This window comes from Phyllobates terribilis, unplaced genomic scaffold, assembly GCF_046119375.1.
Source record: "Phyllobates terribilis strain yellow unplaced genomic scaffold, ASM4611937v1 Scaffold_11__3_contigs__length_659146591, whole genome shotgun sequence".
Lineage (NCBI taxonomy): Eukaryota > Metazoa > Chordata > Amphibia > Anura > Dendrobatidae > Phyllobates > Phyllobates terribilis.
Window position 1 is genome coordinate 653,240,608 of NW_027362771.1, and position 20,470 is coordinate 653,261,077.

The following is a 20,470-nucleotide window of genomic DNA, read 5'->3' on the forward strand; positions in this document are numbered from 1 at the left end:
GTACATGTGTGTCTTTGTAGCATGCAGTGTTTGTACATGTGTGTCTTTGTAGCATGCAGTGTTTGTACATGTGTGTCTTTGTAGCATACAGTGTGTGTACATGTGTGTCTTTGTAGCATGCAGTGTTTGTACATGTGTGTCTTTGTAGCATGCAGTGTGTGTACATGTGTGTCTTTGTAGCATGCAGTGTTTGTACATGTGTATCTTTGTAGCATGCAGTGTGTGTACATGTGTGCCTTTGTAGCATGCAGTGTGTGTATATGTGTATCTTTGTAGCATGCAGTGTTTGTACATGTGTGTCTTTGTAGCATGCACTGTGTGTATATGTGTGTCTTTGTAGCATGCAGTGTTTGTACATGTATGTCTTTGTAGCATGCAGTGTTTGTACATGTGTGTCTTTGTAGTATACAGTGTGTGTACATGTGTGTCTTTGTAGCATACACTGTGTGTATATGTGTGTCTTTGTAGCATATAGTGTGTGTACATGTGTGTCTTTTTAGCATGCACTGTGTGTATATGTGTGTCTTTGTAGCATGCAGTGTGTGTACATGTGTGTCTTTGTAGCATGCAGTGTGTGTACATGTGTATCTTTGTAGCATACACTGTGTGTATATGTGTGTCTTTGTAGCATATAGTGTGTGTACATGTGTGTCTTTGTAGCATACACTGTGTGTATATGTGTGTCTTTGTAGCATATAGTGTGTGTACATGTGTGTCTTTGTAGCATGCACTGTGTGTATATGTGTGTCTTTGTAGCATGCAGTGTGTGTACATGTGTGTCTTTGTAGCATGCAGTGTGTGTACATGTGTGTCTTTGTAGCATACAGTGTGTGTACATGTGTGTCTTTGTAGCATGCAGTGTGTGTACATGTGTGTCTTTGTAGCATGCAGTGTGTGTACATGTGTGTCTTTGTAGCATGCAGTGTGTGTACATTTGTGTCTTTGTAGCATACAGTGTGTGTACATGTGTGTCTTTGTAACATGCAGTGTGTGTACATGTGTGTCTTTGTAGCATACAGTGTGTGTACATGTGTGTCTTTGTAACATGCAGTGTGTGTACATGTGTGTCTTTGTAGCATACAGTGTGTGTACATGTGTGTCTTTGTAGCATGCACTGTGTGTATATGTGTGTCTTTGTAGCATATAGTGTGTGTACATGTGTGTCTTTGTAGCATGCAGTGTTTGTACATGTGTGTCTTTGTAGCATGCAGTGTGTGTACATGTGTGCCTTTGTAGCATGCAGTGTGTGTATATGTGTATCTTTGTAGCATGCAGTGTTTGTACATGTGTGTCTTTGTAGCATGCACTGTGTGTATATGTGTGTCTTTGTAGCATGCAGTGTTTGTACATGTATGTCTTTGTAGCATGCAGTGTTTGTACATGTGTGTCTTTGTAGCATACACTGTGTGTATATGTGTGTCTTTGTAGCATATAGTGTGTGTACATGTGTGTCTTTGTAGCATGCAGTGTGTGTACATGTGTGTCTTTGTAGCATGCAGTGTGTGTACATGTATGTCTTTGTAGCATGCACTGTGTGTATATGTGTGTCTTTGTAGCATATAGTGTGTGTACATGTGTGTCTTTGTAGCTTGCACTGTCTGTACATGTGTGTCTTTGTAGCATGCAGTGTGTGTACATGTGTGTCTTTGTAGCATACACTGTGTGTATATGTGTGTCTTTGTAGCATGCAGTGTGTGTACATGTGTGTCTTTGTATCATGTACTGTGTGTACATGTGTGTCTTTGTAGCATGCAGTGTGTGTACATGTGTGTCTTTGTAGCATGCAGTGTGTGTACATGTGTGTCTTTGTAGCATGCAGTGTGTGTACATGTGTGTCTTTGTAGCATGCAGTGTGTGTACATGTGTGTCTTTGTAGCATGCAGTGTTTGTACATGTGTGTCTTTGTAGCATGCAGTGTGTGTACATGTGTGCCTTTGTAGCATGCAGTGTGTATATGTGTATCTTTGTAGCATGCAGTGTTTGTACATGTGTGTCTTTGTAGCATGCACTGTGTGTACATGTGTGTCTTTGTAGCATATAGTGTGTGTACATGTGTGTCTTTGTAGCATGCAGTGTTTGTACATGTGTGTCTTTGTAGCATGCACTGTGTGTATATGTGTGTCTTTGTAGCATGCAGTGTGTGTACATTTGTGTCTTTGTAGCATACACTGTGTGTATATGTGTGTCTTTGTAGCATATAGTGTGTGTACATGTGTGTCTTTGTAGCATGCAGTGTTTGTACATGTATGTCTTTGTAGCATGCAGTGTTTGTACATGTGTGTCTTTGTAGCATACAGTGTGTGTACATGTGTGTCTTTGTAGCATGCAGTGTGTGTACATGTGTGTCTTTGTAGCATGCAGTGTGTGTACATGTGTGTCTTTGTAGCATATAGTGTGTGTACATGTGTGTCTTTGTAGCATGCAGTGTGTGTACATGTGTGTCTTTGTAGCATGCAGTGTGTGTACATGTGTGTCTTTGTAGCATGCAGTGTGTGTACATGTGTGTCTTTGTAGCATGCAGTGTGTGTACATGTGTGTCTTTGTAGCATGCAGTGTGTGTACATGTGTGTCTTTGTAACATACAGTGTGTGCAGCTTCCACATTTATAAACACTGACAATGCAGATGAGTTGATCAGCAATGACGCTGATTAGGTTGTTTATGTGGGAGCAATAGATCATGGTTGTCAGCAGCACATGGCCGCTGTGCACAGGAGAAGTGCTGCCGATAGCGTGGTCTGTATGGGAACAGAGTGGTCTGTTAGTGATCGTTCTGCCCCGTCATGTTTATCAGCCTGTGTAAAGAGGCTGGGAATCGCGCTCCTTTAATGCTGGAGAGGGACCCTGCTCTGAGCGGACGCTGAGCGTGTAGTACTGAGCTCCCATGTTGGACGATATCGATGTTCTCACTTTCTCCTGCTCTTTTGTGACTTTGCTGAGTGCATTTTACAATTGACCCACACTTTGTAAACCTCAATCTTTGGCTCCAGGACTTCAGCTTTCAGCATGTCTCTGCAGTCGCTGCATACTAGGAGTTGTAGTTTTACAAGAACCACAAGCCACTAGTAAAGACCACCGGTATCCCACAATCAGGACGTGAGTTGCCCTTTCTCACCGTGCTCCATGTTAAGATGCCAAGGGTCACAGTCTGGCCACTGAGGGTCATTCCCACCTCGCTTACTGTGTGTCGGAGATCATTTCCATACTCATCTTATATTGTCTCTGTAGCTAATATGTTCATAATTGCAATTACAGCTCCAGCAGAAAAGCCAAGAGACCGCACCACTGAGTTCCAGATTGGTAACCTCAGCGAGAGCATGACGGTGAAGGTCGGTCAGCTGTCTCAGGACGGTGAGTCATTTATGAGTGGACCATCACTGCAAGCCAACAAGTACAGTGGGTCTAACTCCAGTCATCTTTCCAAAGGAACTAAGCTGATGGAGAAACTTCAGCAGATGGATACTGATCTGAAGGCCATCCGGGCTGACACTTCCATAGGTAAAGTCTCAGCACTGGTGGGGCTGAAGCTGAGGGTGTCTAAAAGGAAGAGTTATGGAGCATGGGTCAAATGTCACAGGAGCCTCTACTGCAGATGTGGCAGCCAAGGGGCCCAGGAGCCACTACTACAACTAGGACCATGCATTGAGTCATGAAAGATTCTCCGGTAACATGATATATCTGGTATTTCAGGCCAACTACAGAGCAATATGCAGAGAGTGCTGACTGCCATCAGTAAAATGTCCGACCGGCTAAAGAGGCTCGATAATGGTGAGTGGTCAGATATAAACCTATCAGGGTGGAAAATGGCAAACCAACCATCAACAACCATGACCCACACACAGGACTAGCAAGCTAGAGATCACAACAAAATGTGGTCTACGTGTCCTCCAGGATGGTCTCATTGAGGTCATGATGTAATCTCCAGATTGAAATGTCATTTCCATGATGCCATGATGTCACCTGCAGATCATGATGTTATCTCCATGCCTTGATGTAATGTGCTGGTCATGATGTCCACTCCAGTTGATGATGTAATCTTCATTTCATGATGTCACCTCCTGATTGCATTGTCACTTCCAGGACATGATGATGTCATCTTCTTATTATGACATCATCTGCAGGTCAACATTTCATCTCTAGATTATAATCTCCACTCTAGTTTATGATGCTCTCTGCAGATTTCATCTACAGGCCATGATGTCCTCTCCAGGTCATGACAGGCTCGTATCCATCATAATATCCTTTCTAATTCATGATGTCATCTGACAATGAACCGGTTTTCTTTTCTTCGTGAAGGGTCTGAAGATCTCGCCTGCCCCTCTGGTTGGACTCAGAACCTACTCAGCTGTTACCTTTACTCTTCTGAAGGGAGATCCTGGGAGGATTCCAAGAAAATTTGTGAAGCCAAACAAGCTCACCTGCTGGTCATCAACTCTGAAGAAGAGCAGGTCAGTGAGGTTGATTTATAGGGGACGGGAAACAGATAATGGTCCTAGGAGGAGGCTGCTTCACACTCTCATCCAGGACTGGTCACTGCTAGACACAATGTGAGTGCATGGCGCCATATTATTATTGTTAGGAGCTGCCCACTTACTAAAGACTATGAGACTTTTCCATCACGGAGCTCCGTTTCCGTCGATATTTTTATTGTGTTGTATTAGAGATTTGCTTGCTGTGTTTTATTAATGTTTTGCTTGCTCGTCAGTTTATGTACACTAATTTTACTTGTAAAGTGTCCAGCATTCCAGTAATCTCATTAGTATGTCAGGAGCCTCTAACTATTGTTCCAACAGTGTCTAGGTCAACTGAGTGTGAGTGTTGAAGGATGATCCAGCAGAGCTGTCACCACAGGGAATCTCACGTGTAGACCCAGGTGATGCGGTCGACCTGAAAAAATACCTGCACTAATGCACATTTAGCTTTGGGGGGGGAAGGGTGAGAGCAGTTCTGCCCATTCAGGGGGCTGATCCCAGTGAAGGAGAAAAGAAGCCACATATTTAGTTGGAAGTTGGTGGAATGACATCGAAAGAATAGGATCGAGACTGAGGACCTGTAAGGATGGCTGAATGCATGGCATATGGAGTGTTGGAGATCAGTTACTGACTGGACTGGATAAACGTGCTACAGTTGTGGGATCTGTCGTTTGGATTTAAACTTTCTTAAAGGACTGTTGCTACTGGATACCTGTGCTTCCATCGTTTTACCTGTCGTCTGGAGGATCGGGGACTGTGACTACAGACTATACTGGCACAAAGGCGGTGTAACTACCATCCCGGCAAGGGGATCTTGTGGACTGAGACAATTGTATTCTGGACATTTACCTTGAATTGCTGTATTAACATGGATGTGAGGAATACAATATTGTTGTATCGTTAACCTGCCTAGGTGATTATTGAAACCCACAATCTCAGATCTTTACAAGTGGTGGTAGCAGGTGGGATCATCTATGTCTGGACAGCATACCAGGGAAAGTTACTGAGATGTGACTCGGCAGAAGAGATGACAGACTCCATCTACAAGAGGCTCAAGAAGGAGGAGCTGAGAGCCCTTTGCTCTGAGAGAGAACTAGAGATGTTGCCGGAGGACAATCGGGTGACCCTAATGCAACGCTTGGACAACTGGGACCATGAACATCCATATGAGGAGGTCAGTTCAGACGTGGATGAGGGACAATAGCCCAGGGCTGTCATCCATATGGTGGAGGATCGACCGACTGAGTTGAGGCGGATGCTGGTGGCGCTAGGAGAGCGGGCCATGGAGATAGAGCAGTGTTAAACAAATTTGTGGGTGTGCATGTAGTACTACCTCCACCCGCCCCATCGCAGATGACAGTGGACAACAGGAGAGAGGTGCCCGCATTTTAAAAGGTACCGGTATATACCACAGTTTACTGAGGACACCTCGGATATTGATGAACATCTCCGGTTATTTGAGATCCTCTGTCTGCTGCATGAGGTGTCAGTTAGTGACTGGCCCAGATTTTTGATCATTGGCCTGACCGGAAAAGCAAGAGAAGCTTTTAATAACTGGTCTTCTGGGGATCAGAGATGTTACTGACGCGCCCCTGGGCCTGTGTCGCGCAGCGTTGCGCACGCGGGAGCTTACCCGGAGCCGGATCTGTTGAGGGTTGTAGTCTCGTGGCGGTGATCCGGTCCGTGCCCAGGGAGTCAGACTAAGTGGCGCTGTATCAGCGGTAGATGATGGACGACTACGCCACCCGTTGAATGCAGCTATGGAGCTGCCGCTGCAGGGCAGACCGCTGAGGCCGGTGGAAGGATGGTGCAGCGTGGATGGTATAACCCCCAACGGGAGGGGTATGGCCTCAGGGCAGCCGACGTGGATGATGGGGGTAGCAGGAACCACTCAGAGACGATGCGGTGTAGTTCAGGGTCTTTACTGGTGACAAAGATAGACCCTCCCGGAGTACTGGCTAGCGGTTGGGGCCTGGTCAGTCCTTGAGCAGATGGGATCTCCCCTGGCCAGGCGGAGTTGTAGACCTCCCAAACTAACGATACTCTTCTGGCTACCTTGCTAGAAGCAAGTATAAGTAGCCCACGTCCCTGAGTGTACCGTGTGGTGCTCACCCGTATGGCCGGTGACTCGGGGCCTTCTAGTAGCTTCCGCTCCACGACGGCGGTGCTGGTCCCATGCGTGTGACCGTGCCTTCGGGTTTCTTGGCCAGAGGACCTGAAATCCCCTGCCTGATGGATTCTGCTGCTGGGTAGGAGTTAGTCCCCACAGCCTCGGACTCCGGGTCCGGTAAGAAATCTTCTCAGTCAGGGCGAGCTCTGCAGCTGCCAGCCCCTGACTCTTTGTAACACTGCTCCCACAGAGCTCCTGTTGTTTCTTCCTATGCTGCTTCTCTTCTCTACTTCTGGCATGGCCCAGGAGCTGGGCCCAGCCGGAGCCACAGCTCCCTGTCAGCCCTCCTGGCTGAACTCTCCCTCTCAACTCCCTAACCCTGCCTCAGCCCCAGGTTTATCTAGGGGAAGTTCTTCCCCTCCCAGGACTGGGCAGGAGGTGTGGCATGCATAGGATTCCTGACCAAGAGACCTCCCACCTGCTCTCAGACATAACATTGCCGTTACTGTGGAAACCAGACCCCTGGGGTGCCACATTCCCCCCTAGTGAAATTTAGTACTCCGGGACTAAACATATTTTAGAAAAACATAACAAGATATAACAATAACAATAAAGAAACACATAAAGGTGGTCACGGCATGTCCGTAACCGGGTGCAGTCTTTGAAGAAAGCAAGGTGTCCATTTCACCAAAACAGGGAGACGTAACCAGGTAGGGGTCTGTCCTGCCCCGAGTCCTTAACAGTCTTTAGTCCGTCCTGGGTTACGCTCCAACTATGTACAAAGGATTCCCGGTAAATCCACCAAGGACTCCTAAAAATAACTAGAAACACATAATTATACACAAGCAACAATAAACAGGTAACCACAAATAAAACAATTTATACACTTCAAATCCTCCAACGTGTGGGTAACTGGCCCCTAGTGGCCCTAGTGGACCTACGGAGCTGACTGTCTGGCCCTGAACTACAGGGTGTAGGAGCTGTTAAGGGTAAACTGGGCAGCGGTCTACGGGCCCTTTGGCTCACTAGGGATATGGCAGGCTCACTGCAAGCAGAGGGTTGATCCTCCTGGTCTGCTGGTGTGGGGTCTTCTGCCTCCTGGACCGGCTGTTCTTCCAGCTCTACCTGTTGCTCCGTAGGTGCTTGGGATGCTGGTTGGAGGAAGGTGAGTACGGGTACCACAACTGCACCATTGACTTGAGTCCAAGACCGAGGGAAGTCTCCGAGCACAGTATTAACCATGTCTTCCCTTTCCTCTACGGGTCGAGGGTCTTCTTGTTCCTCTTCAGGGTTCCGTAGCTGTTCGGGACACTTCTTCAGGTGATCCCGGGATACAATGGTTGTGGTTTCCCCTCCGTCTTTACTGATGGTACAGACCTTTGGGTTGTCGTGGCTTGAGGGCAGTACGGTGTACGGGTCCTTCTCCCACTGGTCGTCCAACTTGTGGAGCCGTCTTTTTCTCTTCAAGACCTGCTCTCCGGGTACCAGGGGAACAGCGGGAGCATACTGGTTGTAAGTTTTCTCTTGTCTTTCCCTAGCCTGACAGAGACTTCGCTCCACGCTCTCCTGTACTCTCCGGTACTGCTGCTGCCTCTCTGTGTCCCAGTCTGCTTCTGGTGAAGTGTCCTCAGGTGTCAGGACTCCCATTTCCAGGTCAACAGGTAACTTACCAGGTCTTGCCCTCATTAGGTAAGCCGGGGTACAGTTGGTGGAACCTACCGGGATGTGGTTGTATAGGTCCACCAGATCGGGCAGCTTCTCAGGCCACAGACTGCGTTCTTCCAGGGGCAACGTTTTCAGAAGATCCATTACCACCTGGTTCATTTTCTCACAAAGTCCATTAGTTTGTGGATGATAGGGTGTCGTCCTTATCTTCCGGCAGCCATACAGAGTGCAGAATTCTTGGAAGACCTCCGCTTCAAAGGCAGGTCCCTGGTCTGTCAACACTTGGTCCGGGTACCCGTGTGGACGGCAGAAATGCTGCTGGAAGGCTCTCGCTGCTGTTCGAGCTGTTAAATCCTTGACGGGGACGACAACCAAGAACCGAGAGTAGTGATCCACGATGGTTAGTGCGTAGACGTAGCGACTTATGCTTGGGGTCAGTTTTACATGATCCAAGGCTACCAGTTCCAACGGCTGCCGGGTGACGATGGACTGCAGGGGAGTCTTCTGGCTGGCACGGTCCTTCCTTCTTAGGTTGCACGGGCCACAGTCTCTGCACCACCTCTCGATGGTTCCCCTCATGCCTACCCAGTGGAACCGCTCGCGCAGCAGGAACTCCAGCTTCTTCCATCCGAAGTGTCCAGCCCCGTCGTGGTATGCCTCCATCACCATGGCTGCGTCTCTTCGTGGCACCACTACTTGCCAGATTAGTTCATGCGTCCGGGAGTTAACCATTCTGCGGCACAACTTCCCCTTATAAAGGAACAGTCGACTCTTCTCAGCCAACAGTTGCTTGGCTTCCTCCGGAGCGTCTGGGTCAAGGCGAGCCTCTGGCCGAGTCAGCATCTCCTTCACCAGTCGGACGGCAGGGTCACTGTCTTGCGTTTCCTCCCAGTTGTAGTGAGGCAAGGGGTTAAACGTAGCGGCTTGCTTACTCCTTACCCGGTGGGAATACTGGATAGTCCCATGCCGGTGGAACGCAGGGAGTTCGACTTCTTCCAGTCCCTCTGGATCTTCTCCTACGTCCGGTAGGTTTGGCATCCTGGACAGGGCGTCCGCGTTGGTATTGGAGCGTCCTGCCCGGTATTTGATTGTGAACTCGTAGTTGGACAGACGGGCCATCCATCTCTGCTCTAGGGCACCGAGTCTTGCTGTGTCCAGGTGTGTCAACGGGTTGTTATCCGTGCACACGACGAACCGGGAAGAAGCGAGGTAGTGCTTAAAGCGTTCGGTGACTGCCCACACCACTGCCAGGAACTCTAGCTTAAATGAGCTGTAATTCTCAGGGTTTCTCTCAGTGGGTCGCAGTTTTCGGCTGGCGTAAGCGATTACTCGTTCTTTCCCCTGCTGGATCTGGGACAGCACGGCTCCTAGCCCGATGTTACTTGCGTCGGTGTAGAGGATAAAGGGCTGGCTGTAATCCGGGTACGCCAGGATTTCATCCCCCGTGAGGGCCATCTTCAGCTGGCGGAAGGACTCCTCTTCCAACTTCTCCCATCTGAAGGGCGGCTTCTGGTTCTTGGCCTTCCGGGACTGGCCTATCAGGAGGTCCTGCATAGGAGCTGCCTTTTTGGTGAAACCGGGGATGAACCTGCGGTAGTAGCCTACCAACCCGAGGAACTGCCGCACTTCCTTTACACTGGAGGGACTTGGCCATTCCTTAATTGCGGTGATCTTATCAGGGTCGGGAGCCACTCCGTCAGCGCTCACCACGTGTCCCAGGTACTGCACCTTTGGTTTCAGGAGGTGACACTTGGAGGGTTTCACCTTTAGGCCGTAGCTTGCCAGAGCTTCGAACACTTCCGCCAGGTGTTTCAGGTGGTCCTCATAAGTCTTAGAATATACGATGACATCGTCCAGGTACAACAGGACCGTCTCGAAGTTTCTATGGCCCAGACAGCACTCCATTAATCGTTGGAAGGTTCCTGGTGCGTTGCAGAGTCCGAACGGCATGCAGGTAAACTCACTAAGTCCCATCGGGGTGGTGAATGCGGTCTTCTCCCGGTCCGCCTCTGCTACAGGAACCTGCCAGTACCCACTAGTGAGATCCAAGGTAGAGAAGAAGTTAGCAGATCTTAAAGCAGCCAAAGACTCCTCTATCCTTGGTAAGGGGTACGCATCCTTGTGTGTGATACGGTTGATTTTCCGGTAATCTACACACATCCTCATGGTGTTTTCTTTCTTTTTGACTAAGACTAGTGGAGCTGCCCAGGGGCTACAGCTATCCCTGATCACCCCAGCCTCCTTCATGTCTCTAAGCATCCCCTTGGCGTGTTGGTAGTGTGCAGGGGGTACGGGTCGATACCTCTCTTTTATGGGAGGATGGTCTCCCGTGGGGATGTGGTGTTCTACCCCCTTGACTCGCCCGAAGTCTAACGGGTGTTTACTAAACACTCTCTCGTACTCTTGAACCACCCGATAGACTCCCTGTTTCTGATGTGAGGGAGTGGAGTCAGTACCCAAATGTAGTTGCTGACACCAGTCCTCCATTGTTTTCTTAGAGCCGTTACCTTCCTCCGGGTGAGATGGAGGCAAGGGTTCCACAGATTGTATAGCATTTTGGTTAATGGTATATAATTTGGCTAGCGTGGCATACCGGGGCAGGTACACTTCCCTCTTCCCGATATTGATTATGCGAACGGGCACCCTCCCATGGCGTACATTAACCACCCCCCGTGCTGTCAAGATGGTGGGCCTACTGTCTGAGTAAACTGGTTCTACCATTGCCTGGTAATCTCTACCTCTCAGACCAATAGCTGCCCGGCACCAAATCATCATTTCACTTTTTGGGGGCATGGCAATAGGGAAAGGGTCACACATTCTCACGCTACCAATCTCACCGCCGGAGAGTTCCACCTGTTGCCGTCGCATCAGTGCCCGGATCTCTTTTTGGAGCACTCGCTGCTCGCCGGAGCTGGCGTTCTTGGCAACCTGCTGTAAAAGGAAAATCACCTCTGCAAGACAATTTTCAATTACATTAGTTCCTAGAGTTATCTTTGGGTGACTCTCGTGTTTGTCAATGTCTACAATGATCAGTCCCTGTGCTGCCAGTTCAACTCTACCAATTTTAATGGTCACCTCTTTAAATCCGATCTGTGGCACGGGCTGACCATTGCTGGCGATGATACTCAAGTCGTCGTCAGGATAGCGGGTAATATCCGAGTCATTCCAGTACTGCTTGAAGAGCACGTACGGGATGGTGGTAACCTGTGACCCGGTGTCCAGTAGGGCACTCATAGGAATGCCATCCAGTACCACAGGCAAGACTGGACGTCCTCCCACATATTTGTCGCGCCAGTTTGATGGGCCTGATGATCTTTTTCCTAGGGGTTGGCCCTCTACCCTAGGTTGTGCCAGTTTAAAGGACAGTACCTTGCCATATGTCCGGGTTGATTACAGCGGCGGCAGATGGGTCGTCCGTCCTCGTTGTATCGGTCGCTGGGTCTTCCTCTGGCCGGTGGGGTCCTCCTTGGTCGACGCCACGGGATGTCCTCCGGTCCGGATGCCAGCTGGATCTTCCCTGGAGTGGAAACCTGTAAAGACTGCACAGTTCGGGTTAGCGCAGCAACGCTTTTAGCTAGCTCTTGGACCTGATGGTGCAGGTCTGGAGCCGAGTCATTGTTCAAAGCCTGCGCATCAGCTCCCACAGGCCCTGCCGACAAGGGCGCCGCCTCCTGGTGGTAGGTGGTAGTGGGGCGTCTGTGGGTCACAACGCCACCTGGTGCCGGTTCTCGGAGCACCCGGATGGCTCTGTCCTTGAACTGTGCAAATCCCAGATGAGGGTCCTGTAAGGCCATTGCCCGCAACTGGGTTCGGTGGGCATTGCAATATAAACCCTCTATAAATTGTTCAGTTAACAGCCTGTCCTCGTCTCCCACGCCGTCAGGGTCGGTCTGCTTAATGGCTCTCAGGGCCTCTTGTAGGTTCAGGGCATAGTCCCTTATACTCTCATGTGCCCGCTGTTTGCACCCGTAGAATCTAAGCTTGATCTCGACTGAGGTGCGGGTATCAAAGGTGTCCCTCAGCCGGGTTAGTATCCCTGCGACAGTCCTCCCCCCAGGTGGCCAGGACTTTACCTCCCTTTGGGCTGCCCCGGTTAATTGGGCCACCAGGATGCTTACTTTTTGCTCTTCTGTGAGGGGGTACACCTGGAAGAGGCTATCCAGTTTTTCTCTAAAGTCCTGCAGGGTATGTGACTCCCCTGAGTACTGGGGTAGCCAGGCTGCCCCCGGGATATAGGGCATGGTGAAAGGCATGACCGCAACAGCGGTGGCGCTGGCGGGGGTTGGAGCGGTGAAGCTCTCCTCCGTATCCGACATCCTTCTCCCCCCTAGTGGACCGTGGCCTACCTTGCGATGATCCTCTTCCGTAGGCCGCGGCTCCGCAGTGGATCGTCAGGGTTGAGGACCTTCCGTCGCGCTCCTGTGACGTCGGCGTCTGCTGGGCTCCTTCCAGGACCTTACGCAACGTCCGGACGTGAGGCGGGGCTTCAGTTCTTGCGCGTTTTCGGAGTCCACGCCCCTCTTCTTCCCGCGCGGCGTCCTCAAGATGGCGTCCAATGGCGGGAAAACTCCACGGATGGCGGGAAGAAGGCCGAAGATGGCGCCGGATGACGGGAAAACTCCACCGATGGCGGGAAGAAAGCGGAAGATGGCGCCGGATGGCGGGAATCTTCACCACGGGTAAGTTTTCACAGTCTTTTTCAGTGGTTGCGGGCACGAAATCCTGCCGACTACGCCAAAAGTTGACGCGCCCCTGGGCCTGTGTCGCGCAGCGTTGCGCACGCGGGAGCTTACCCGGAGCCGGATCTGTTGAGGGTTGTAGTCTCGTGGCGGTGATCCGGTCCGTGCCCAGGGAGTCAGACTAAGTGGCGCTGTATCAGCGGTAGATGATGGACGACTACGCCACCCGTTGAATGCAGCTATGGAGCTGCCGCTACAGGGCAGACCGCTGAGGCCGGTGGAAGGATGGTGCAGCGTGGATGGTATAAACCCCAACGGGAGGGGTATGGCCTCAGGGCAGCCGACGTGGATGATGGGGGTAGCAGGAACCACTCAGAGACGATGCAGTGTAGTTCAGGGTCTTTACTGGTGACAAAGATAGACCCTCCCGGAGTACTGGCTAGCGGTTGGGGCCTGGTCAGTCCTTGAGCAGATGGGATCTCCCCTGGCCAGGCGGAGTTGTAGGCCTCCCAAACTAACGATACTCTTCTGGCTACCTTGCTAGAAGCACGTATAAGTAGCCCACGTCCCTGAGTGTACCGTGTGGTGCTCACCCGTATGGCCGGTGACTCGGGGCCTTCTAGTAGCTTCCGCTCCACGACGGCGGTGCTGGTCCCATGCGTGTGACCGTGCCTTCGGGTTTCTTGGCCAGAGGACCTGAAATCCCCTGCCTGACGGATTCTGCTGCTGGGTAGGAGTTAGTCCCCACAGCCTCGGACTCCGGGTCCGGTAAGAAATCTTCTCAGTCAGGGCGAGCTCTGCAGCTGCCAGCCCCTGACTCTTTGTAACACTGCTCCCACAGAGCTCCTGTTGTTTCTTCCTATGCTCCTTCTCTTCTCTACTTCTGGCATGGCCCAGGAGCTGGGCCCAGCCGGAGCCACAGCTCTCTGTCAGCCCTCCTGGCTGAACTCTCCCTCTCAACTCCCTAACCCTGCCTCAGCCCCAGGTTTATCTAGGGGAAGTTCTTCCCCTCCCAGGACTGGGCAGGAGGTGTGGCATGCATAGGATTCCTGACCAAGAGACCTCCCACCTGCTCTCAGACATAACATTGCCGTTACTGTGGAAACCAGACCCCTGGGGTGCCACATTACTCTACCATTCGCGGCGCATTACTAGAGAGGTATGCCCTCACACCGGAAACCTACCGGAGGAAGTTTCGGGAGACTGACAGGCCCGCTGCACACACACATCGGGAGTTTGCCAACACGCTACGTACGGCATGCACTCGGTGGATAGAAGGATTGAGGGCTCGGGAAGCAGAACATGTAATGGATATATTCATGCTGGAACAGTTTATGTCCAAACTCCCAGGTGACTTAAAAGAATGGGTGGCAGATAGAAAATCACTCAGCCTGGATGAAGCTGCAAGATTGGCTGATGAATGGTCTGCTAATCGACCAGGGCTACATGGAAGTAAAGCCTCAGCGAGTCTGAAACAGGAGCTTACAGTGAGGCATTGGAACCCATGGACTAGCCAGAGGAGGAACGGCAGGGATTTTGGACTTCACAAAGTGGGGGGAGGATTCCCAAACCCCCTAGTATGGCCCATGTTGGGGCGTGAAGGGCTAAACTGCCATAATTGTGAACGCATGGGACACTTTGCCAAGGAATGCCAGGAATGTTCTAGCCCAAATCATCCGCATCCCCAACCTATGAACACTGTGCTGCAATGGGGCTGGAATACTGGGGGAGAGAGGATCCCACTACCCCAACCGGAAGAAGAAGAGGCATATGTGGTACAAGGACAAGTGTCCGGGACTAGATGGGACACGTCAGAGTCCAATAACCAGCTGGTCTGGGTAGAGGGTGTGGAGGCTGTGAAGCTCCATGACTCCGGAGCCTCAGTCAAATTGATAAAAGACCATCTAGTACTGGACCAATGTATTGTCCCCGGCAGCCGTATGTTAGTCAACATAGCCGGAAGAGAAGCTTTGAACATTCGGAGGGTCCAACTACATTTAGACTGGGGTCACAGTCATGGAATGGATGTAGGAGTAGTGTGGAATCTACCAAGAGATGTGTTACTGGGAAACAATCTGGGAAGAGGATTGGTGTGCCACTGGGCCAATGTCGTAACCCAAAGCCAAGGACCGGTTCACCCAGCATCAGCTGAGAGGGAAAGGAGCAATCTCATCATGCCGATGACTAACCTCCCGCCAGTGGTGAGTAATACACAAAATGCAATGACTGTTACCATGAAGAAATGTAACCTGGGGGAGGTAAATTACATCAGGGAGGAGGCCCAGGGACTTCAGGACACAGGTTCTACCATCACCCTGGTCAGCCCAGATATTGTCCCTCCAGAACACTATTTACCTGGCCGTCAAGTGACCACCTCCCTAGCTGGGGGTCAGCACTCGGGTTGGTCTCAATGGATACAAGTTTGGTTCTCATCGGGTGCGTGGAATTTCCCAGAACAAACCGGGGATCAGGGGGAGGATATAGAGGACCCCGCGAGAGGGACAGACCCCTGTCCCAGCTAAATAAATACAGAGTATACAGAGTCCTCGTCTCAGGGCTTCCCCATCATGAAGTTGGCATGATCTTAAAGATCATATGACAGAAGTTGGAGATGTCTACTATGCTGATGTATACCAGGATACCAGGGTGGAATGGGGACTGTGGAGTTTATTCACTAGGATGACATGGAATATGCTTTGAGGGAACTTGATGATACAAAGTTTCGTTCTCATAAAGGTGAAAGCTCTTATGTTCCTGTCCATGCTGAAAAAGTGGGGGAGGTATGTGAGGAACTGCCCACTTACTAAAGACTATGAGACTTTTCCATCACGGAGCTCCGTTTCTGTCGATCTTATTGTTGTGGTTTTTTAGTGATTTCTTGCTGTGTTTTATTAATCTTCTGCTCGCTCGTCAGTTTATGTACACTAATTTTACTTGTAAAGTGTCCAGCATTCCAGTAATCTCATCAGTATCTCAGGAGCCTCTAAACATTGTTCAAACAGAATCTAGGCCCATTCTGTGAGTGTTGAAAGAAATTCCAGCGCAGCCGTTACCCCAGGGAGTCTCATATGTAGACCCAGGTGATGGGTTCGAACTGAAAAAATACCTCCACTAATGCACACTTAGCTTAGGGGGCAGGGGGAGAGCAGTTCTGCCCATTCAGGGGGCTGATTCCATTGAACAAAAAAAGAAGTCACATATTTAGTTGGGAGTTGGTAGAATGAAATTGAAAGAATAGGATCCAGACTGAGGACCTGTAAGGATGGCTGAATGCATGGCATATGGAGTGTTTAGAGATCAGTTACCGACTGGTTGGATAAACGTGCTACAGTTGTGGGATCTGTCGTTTGGATTTAAACTTTCTTAAAGGATTGTTGGATACCTGTGCTTCTATTATGGATCCGGGTGGTGGAACCTCTGCGCTGTGATACAAGAAGGGACCAGAGGGGCGTAACTAAGTGCCTACCCGGACTGACCCTGGCCACACGGTGGCTTAGTCGCCTCCGTGAACCAAGGAGGGACCGGGAAGGTGAACCAGGTGCCACTCTGGGACTGACCTTGTATGAGAGCAGGCGACTCCCATTGGACTGATGGCCGAAGCCAACAGGCACAGCAGATGAGCACGGCTGGTAGACAGGCAGGTGATGTGGGTACACAAGCAGGCAGGCACGGCCGATAGGCAGGCAGGCAGACATGGCTGATAGACAGGCTGGCAGGCACGGCTGATAGAGAGGCAGGTGGGCATGTCTGATAGACAGGCAGGTGGTTAGTACTGGAACCTGAGGGCTGAGGAGAGTGTTAGCACACAAACAACAACCTTGCACAGGCACCTCCATTTTGGAGGAGTTGCCTATTATAGGGGCAGTCCTCTGGCCATTGGCCGGGGACTCTTTTGGACAGTGCGCGTAGCCCCTTTAAGAGGGAGGGAGCGCACGTGCGCGCACCCTAAGTACAGTTTCTGGGGAACTGCGCGTGGTGCGGGCAGATGAAGCAGGGGAGCCGGAGGACGCCGGACCGGGACCGCGACGGTGAGGGGATCGGTGTCTCTGCCCGGCTACAGCTTCCATCATTTTATCTGTCGTCTGGAGGATCGGGGACTGTGACTACAGACTATACTGGCACAAAGGCGGTGGAACTACTGTCCCGGGGAGGGGATCTTGTGGATTGAGACAATTGTATTTTGGACATTTACATGGAATTGCTGTATTTCTATGGATGTGAGGAATAAAGTATTGCTGCATCGTTAACCTGCCTAGGTGATTACTAAAACCCACAACCTCAGATCTTTACAATTATTATTCCCCAGGAGCCCAGACAGCAGAAAACAAGGGTAGCCATAGAAAATGTTCTCTGTATCCACAGAATTTCGTATTTGGAATAACAAAGGGAAAATACACCTGGATCGGTCTGACGGACGTGTCCGGAGAGTGGATATGGGTGGATGGAACAAAATACGATTCTACCCCAAAGTAAGTGCCGAAGCTGGAGGACATCTGTGGTCAGGTGGTCCCAAGAGGAAAAAAACAAGAAATGGTACCAGAGTGTTAGTGTCGTTATCCTCTACCCCGAGTGTCAGCGTTGTTATCCCATATCCCAAGTGTCGGCATCATTATCCTGTACCCCTAGTGTCGTTATCTCGAATACCGAGTGTCATTATCATTATTCTGTACACCGAGTCTCTGTCGTTATTCCGTACCAGGAGTGGCGGCGTCGTTATCTGGTACCAGGAGTGTCGGCGTCATTATCCCGTACCCCAAGAGTCGGCGTCGTTATCCGGTGCCAGGAGTATCGGCGTCGTTATCCAGTACTCCAAATGCCAGTGTCGTTATCCTATACCAGGAGTGTCGGCGTCGTTATCCGGTACCAAGAGTGTCGGCATCGTTATCCAGTACCGGGAGTGTCAGCGTCGTTATCATGTACCAGGAGTGTCGGCGTCGTTATCCAGTACCAGGAGTATCGGCGTCAATATCCCGTACCAAGAGTGTCGGCATCGTTATCCCGTACCCCAAGTGCCAGTGTCGTTATCCTGTACCAGGAGTGTCGGCATCGTTATCCCGTACCCCAAGTGCCAGTGTCGTTATCCTGTACCAGGAGTGTCAGCGTCGTTATCCGGTACCAAGAGTGTCGGCATCGTTATCTTGTACCAGTAGTGTCGGCGTCATTATCCGGTACCAGGAGTGTCGACATCGTTATCCGGTACCAGGAATGTCGGCGTCATTATTCTGTACCAGGAGTGTCGACATCGTTATCCAGTACCAGGAGTGTTGGCGTCGTTATCCAGTACCAGGAATGTCGGCGTCGTTATCCGGTACCAGGAGTGTCGACATCGTTATCCTGTACCAGGGGTGCCGGCGTTGTTATCCCGTACCAGGGGTGCCGGCGTCGTTATCCAGTACCAGGAGTGTCGGCGTCAATATCCTGTACCAGGAGTGTCGGCGTCGTTATCCGGTACCAGGAGTGTCGGCGTCGTTATCCAGTACCAGGGGTGTCGGCGTCGTTATCCCGTACCAGGGGTGTAGGCATTGTTATCCGGTACCAGAAGTGTTGACATCGTTACCTGTACCCTGGGTGTCGGCATCTTTATCCAGTATCTGGACTGTTGGCGTCGTTATCCCGTACCAGGAGTGTCGGCATTGTTATCCCGTACCCTGGGTGTCGGCATCTTTATCCCGTACCAGGAGTGTCGGCGTCGTTATCCCGTACCCTGGGTGTCGGCGTCGTTATCCCGTACCAGGAGCGTCGGCGTCGTTATCCCGTACCAGGAGTGTCGGCGTCGTTATCCCGTACCAGGAATGTCGGCGTCATTATCCTGTACCAGGAGTGTTGGCGTCGTTATCCGGTACCAGGAGTATCGGCGTCGTTATCCAGTACCAGGAGTGTCGGCATCGTTATCCGGTACCAGAAGTGTCGACATCATTATCCTGTACCAGGGGTGCCGGCGTCGTTATTCCGTACCAGGGGTGCCGGCGTCGTTATCTAGTACCAGGAGTGTCGGCATCAATATCCTGTACCAAGAGTGTCGACATTGTTATCCCGTACCAGGGGTGTCGGCGTAGTTATCCCGTACAAGGGGTGTCGGCATTGTTATCCGGTACCAGAAGTGTTGGCATCATTATCCCGTACCCTGGGTGTCGGCATCTTTATCCAGTACCTGGACTGTCGGCGTCGTTATCCCGTACCAGGAGTGTCGACATCGTTATCCGGTACCAGGAGTGTCGGCGTCGTTATCCGGTACCAGGAGTGTCGGCCTCGTTTTCTGGTACCAGGAGTGTCGGCATCGTTATCCGGTACCAGGAGTGTCGGTGACGTTATCCGGTACCAGGAGTGTCGGCGTCGTTATCCGGTACCAGGAGTGTCAGTGTTGTTTTCCAATACAAGGAGTGTCGGAATCGTTACCTCGTACCCTGGGTGTCGACGTCTTTATCCCGCACCAGGAGTGTCAGCATCGTTATCCCGTACCCTGGGTGTCGGCATCGTTATCCGGTACCAGGAGTGTCGGCGTCATTATCCAGTACCTGGACTGTCGGCGTCGTTATCCCGTACCAGGAGTGTCGACATCGTTATCCGGTACCAGGAGTGTCGGCGTCGTTATCCGGTACCAGGAGTGTCGGCCTCGTTTTCTGGTACCAGGAGTGTCGGCATCGTTATCCGGTACCAGGAGTGTCGGTGACGTTATCCGGTACCAGGAGTGTCGGCGTCGTTATCCGGTACCAGGAGTGTCAGTGTTGTTTTCCGATACAAGGAGTGTCGGAATCGTTACCTCGTACCCTGGGTGTCGACGTCTTTATCCCGCACCAGGAGTGTCAGCATCGTTATCCCGTACCCTGGGTGTCGGCATCGTTATCCGGTACCAGGAGTGTCGGCGTCATTATCCGGTACCAGGACTGTCGGCGTCGTTATCCGGTACCAGGAGTGTCGGCATCGTTATCCGGTACCAGGAGTGTTGGCGTCATTATCCGGTACCAGGACTGTCGGCGTCGTTATCCGGTACCAGGAGTGTCGGCATCGTTATCCGGTACCAGGAGTGTCGGCATCGTTATCCCGTACCCTGGGTGTCGGCAACGTTATCCGGTGCCAGGAGTGTCGGCATCGTAATCCGGTACCAGGAGTGTCGGCGTCATAATCTGGTACCAGGAGTGTCGGTGTCGTAATCCGGTACCAGGAGTGTCGGCGTCGTTATCCTGTACCAGGAGTGTCGGCATCGTTATCCTGTACCAGGAGTGTGGGCATCGTTATCCGGTACCAGGAATGTCGGCGTCATTATTCCGTACCAGGGGTGTTGGCGGCGTTATCCCGTTCCCTGGGTGTCGGCGTCTTTATCCCGTACCAGGAGTGTTGGCGTCGTAATCCGGTATCAGGAGTGTCGGCGTCGTTATCCGGTATTAGGAATGTCGGCGTTGTTATCCTGTACCAGGAGTGTCGGTGTCGTTATCCGGTACCAGGAGTGTCGGCGTCGTAATACGGTACCAGGAGTGTCGGCGTCCTTATCCTGTACCAGGGGTGTCGGCGTCGATATCCCGTACCTTGAGTGTCGGCATCGTTATCT

The 20,470-nt window shown here is 51.2% G+C and overlaps 1 protein-coding gene across 1 annotated transcript in view; it reads left to right on the plus strand.

The window, feature by feature from the left end:
* LOC141167193 (asialoglycoprotein receptor 1-like) overlaps positions 1-20,470 on the plus strand; it is a 92,816-nt gene that overhangs the window by 61,555 nt on the left and 10,791 nt on the right. The window contains exons 4-8 of the mRNA XM_073654627.1: positions 3,254-3,349; positions 3,425-3,496; positions 3,689-3,766; positions 4,295-4,446; positions 17,287-17,393. Coding sequence (XP_073510728.1) covers positions 3,254-3,349; positions 3,425-3,496; positions 3,689-3,766; positions 4,295-4,446; positions 17,287-17,393 — 505 coding nt within the window. The remainder of the gene's footprint in view (positions 1-3,253; positions 3,350-3,424; positions 3,497-3,688; positions 3,767-4,294; positions 4,447-17,286; positions 17,394-20,470) is intronic.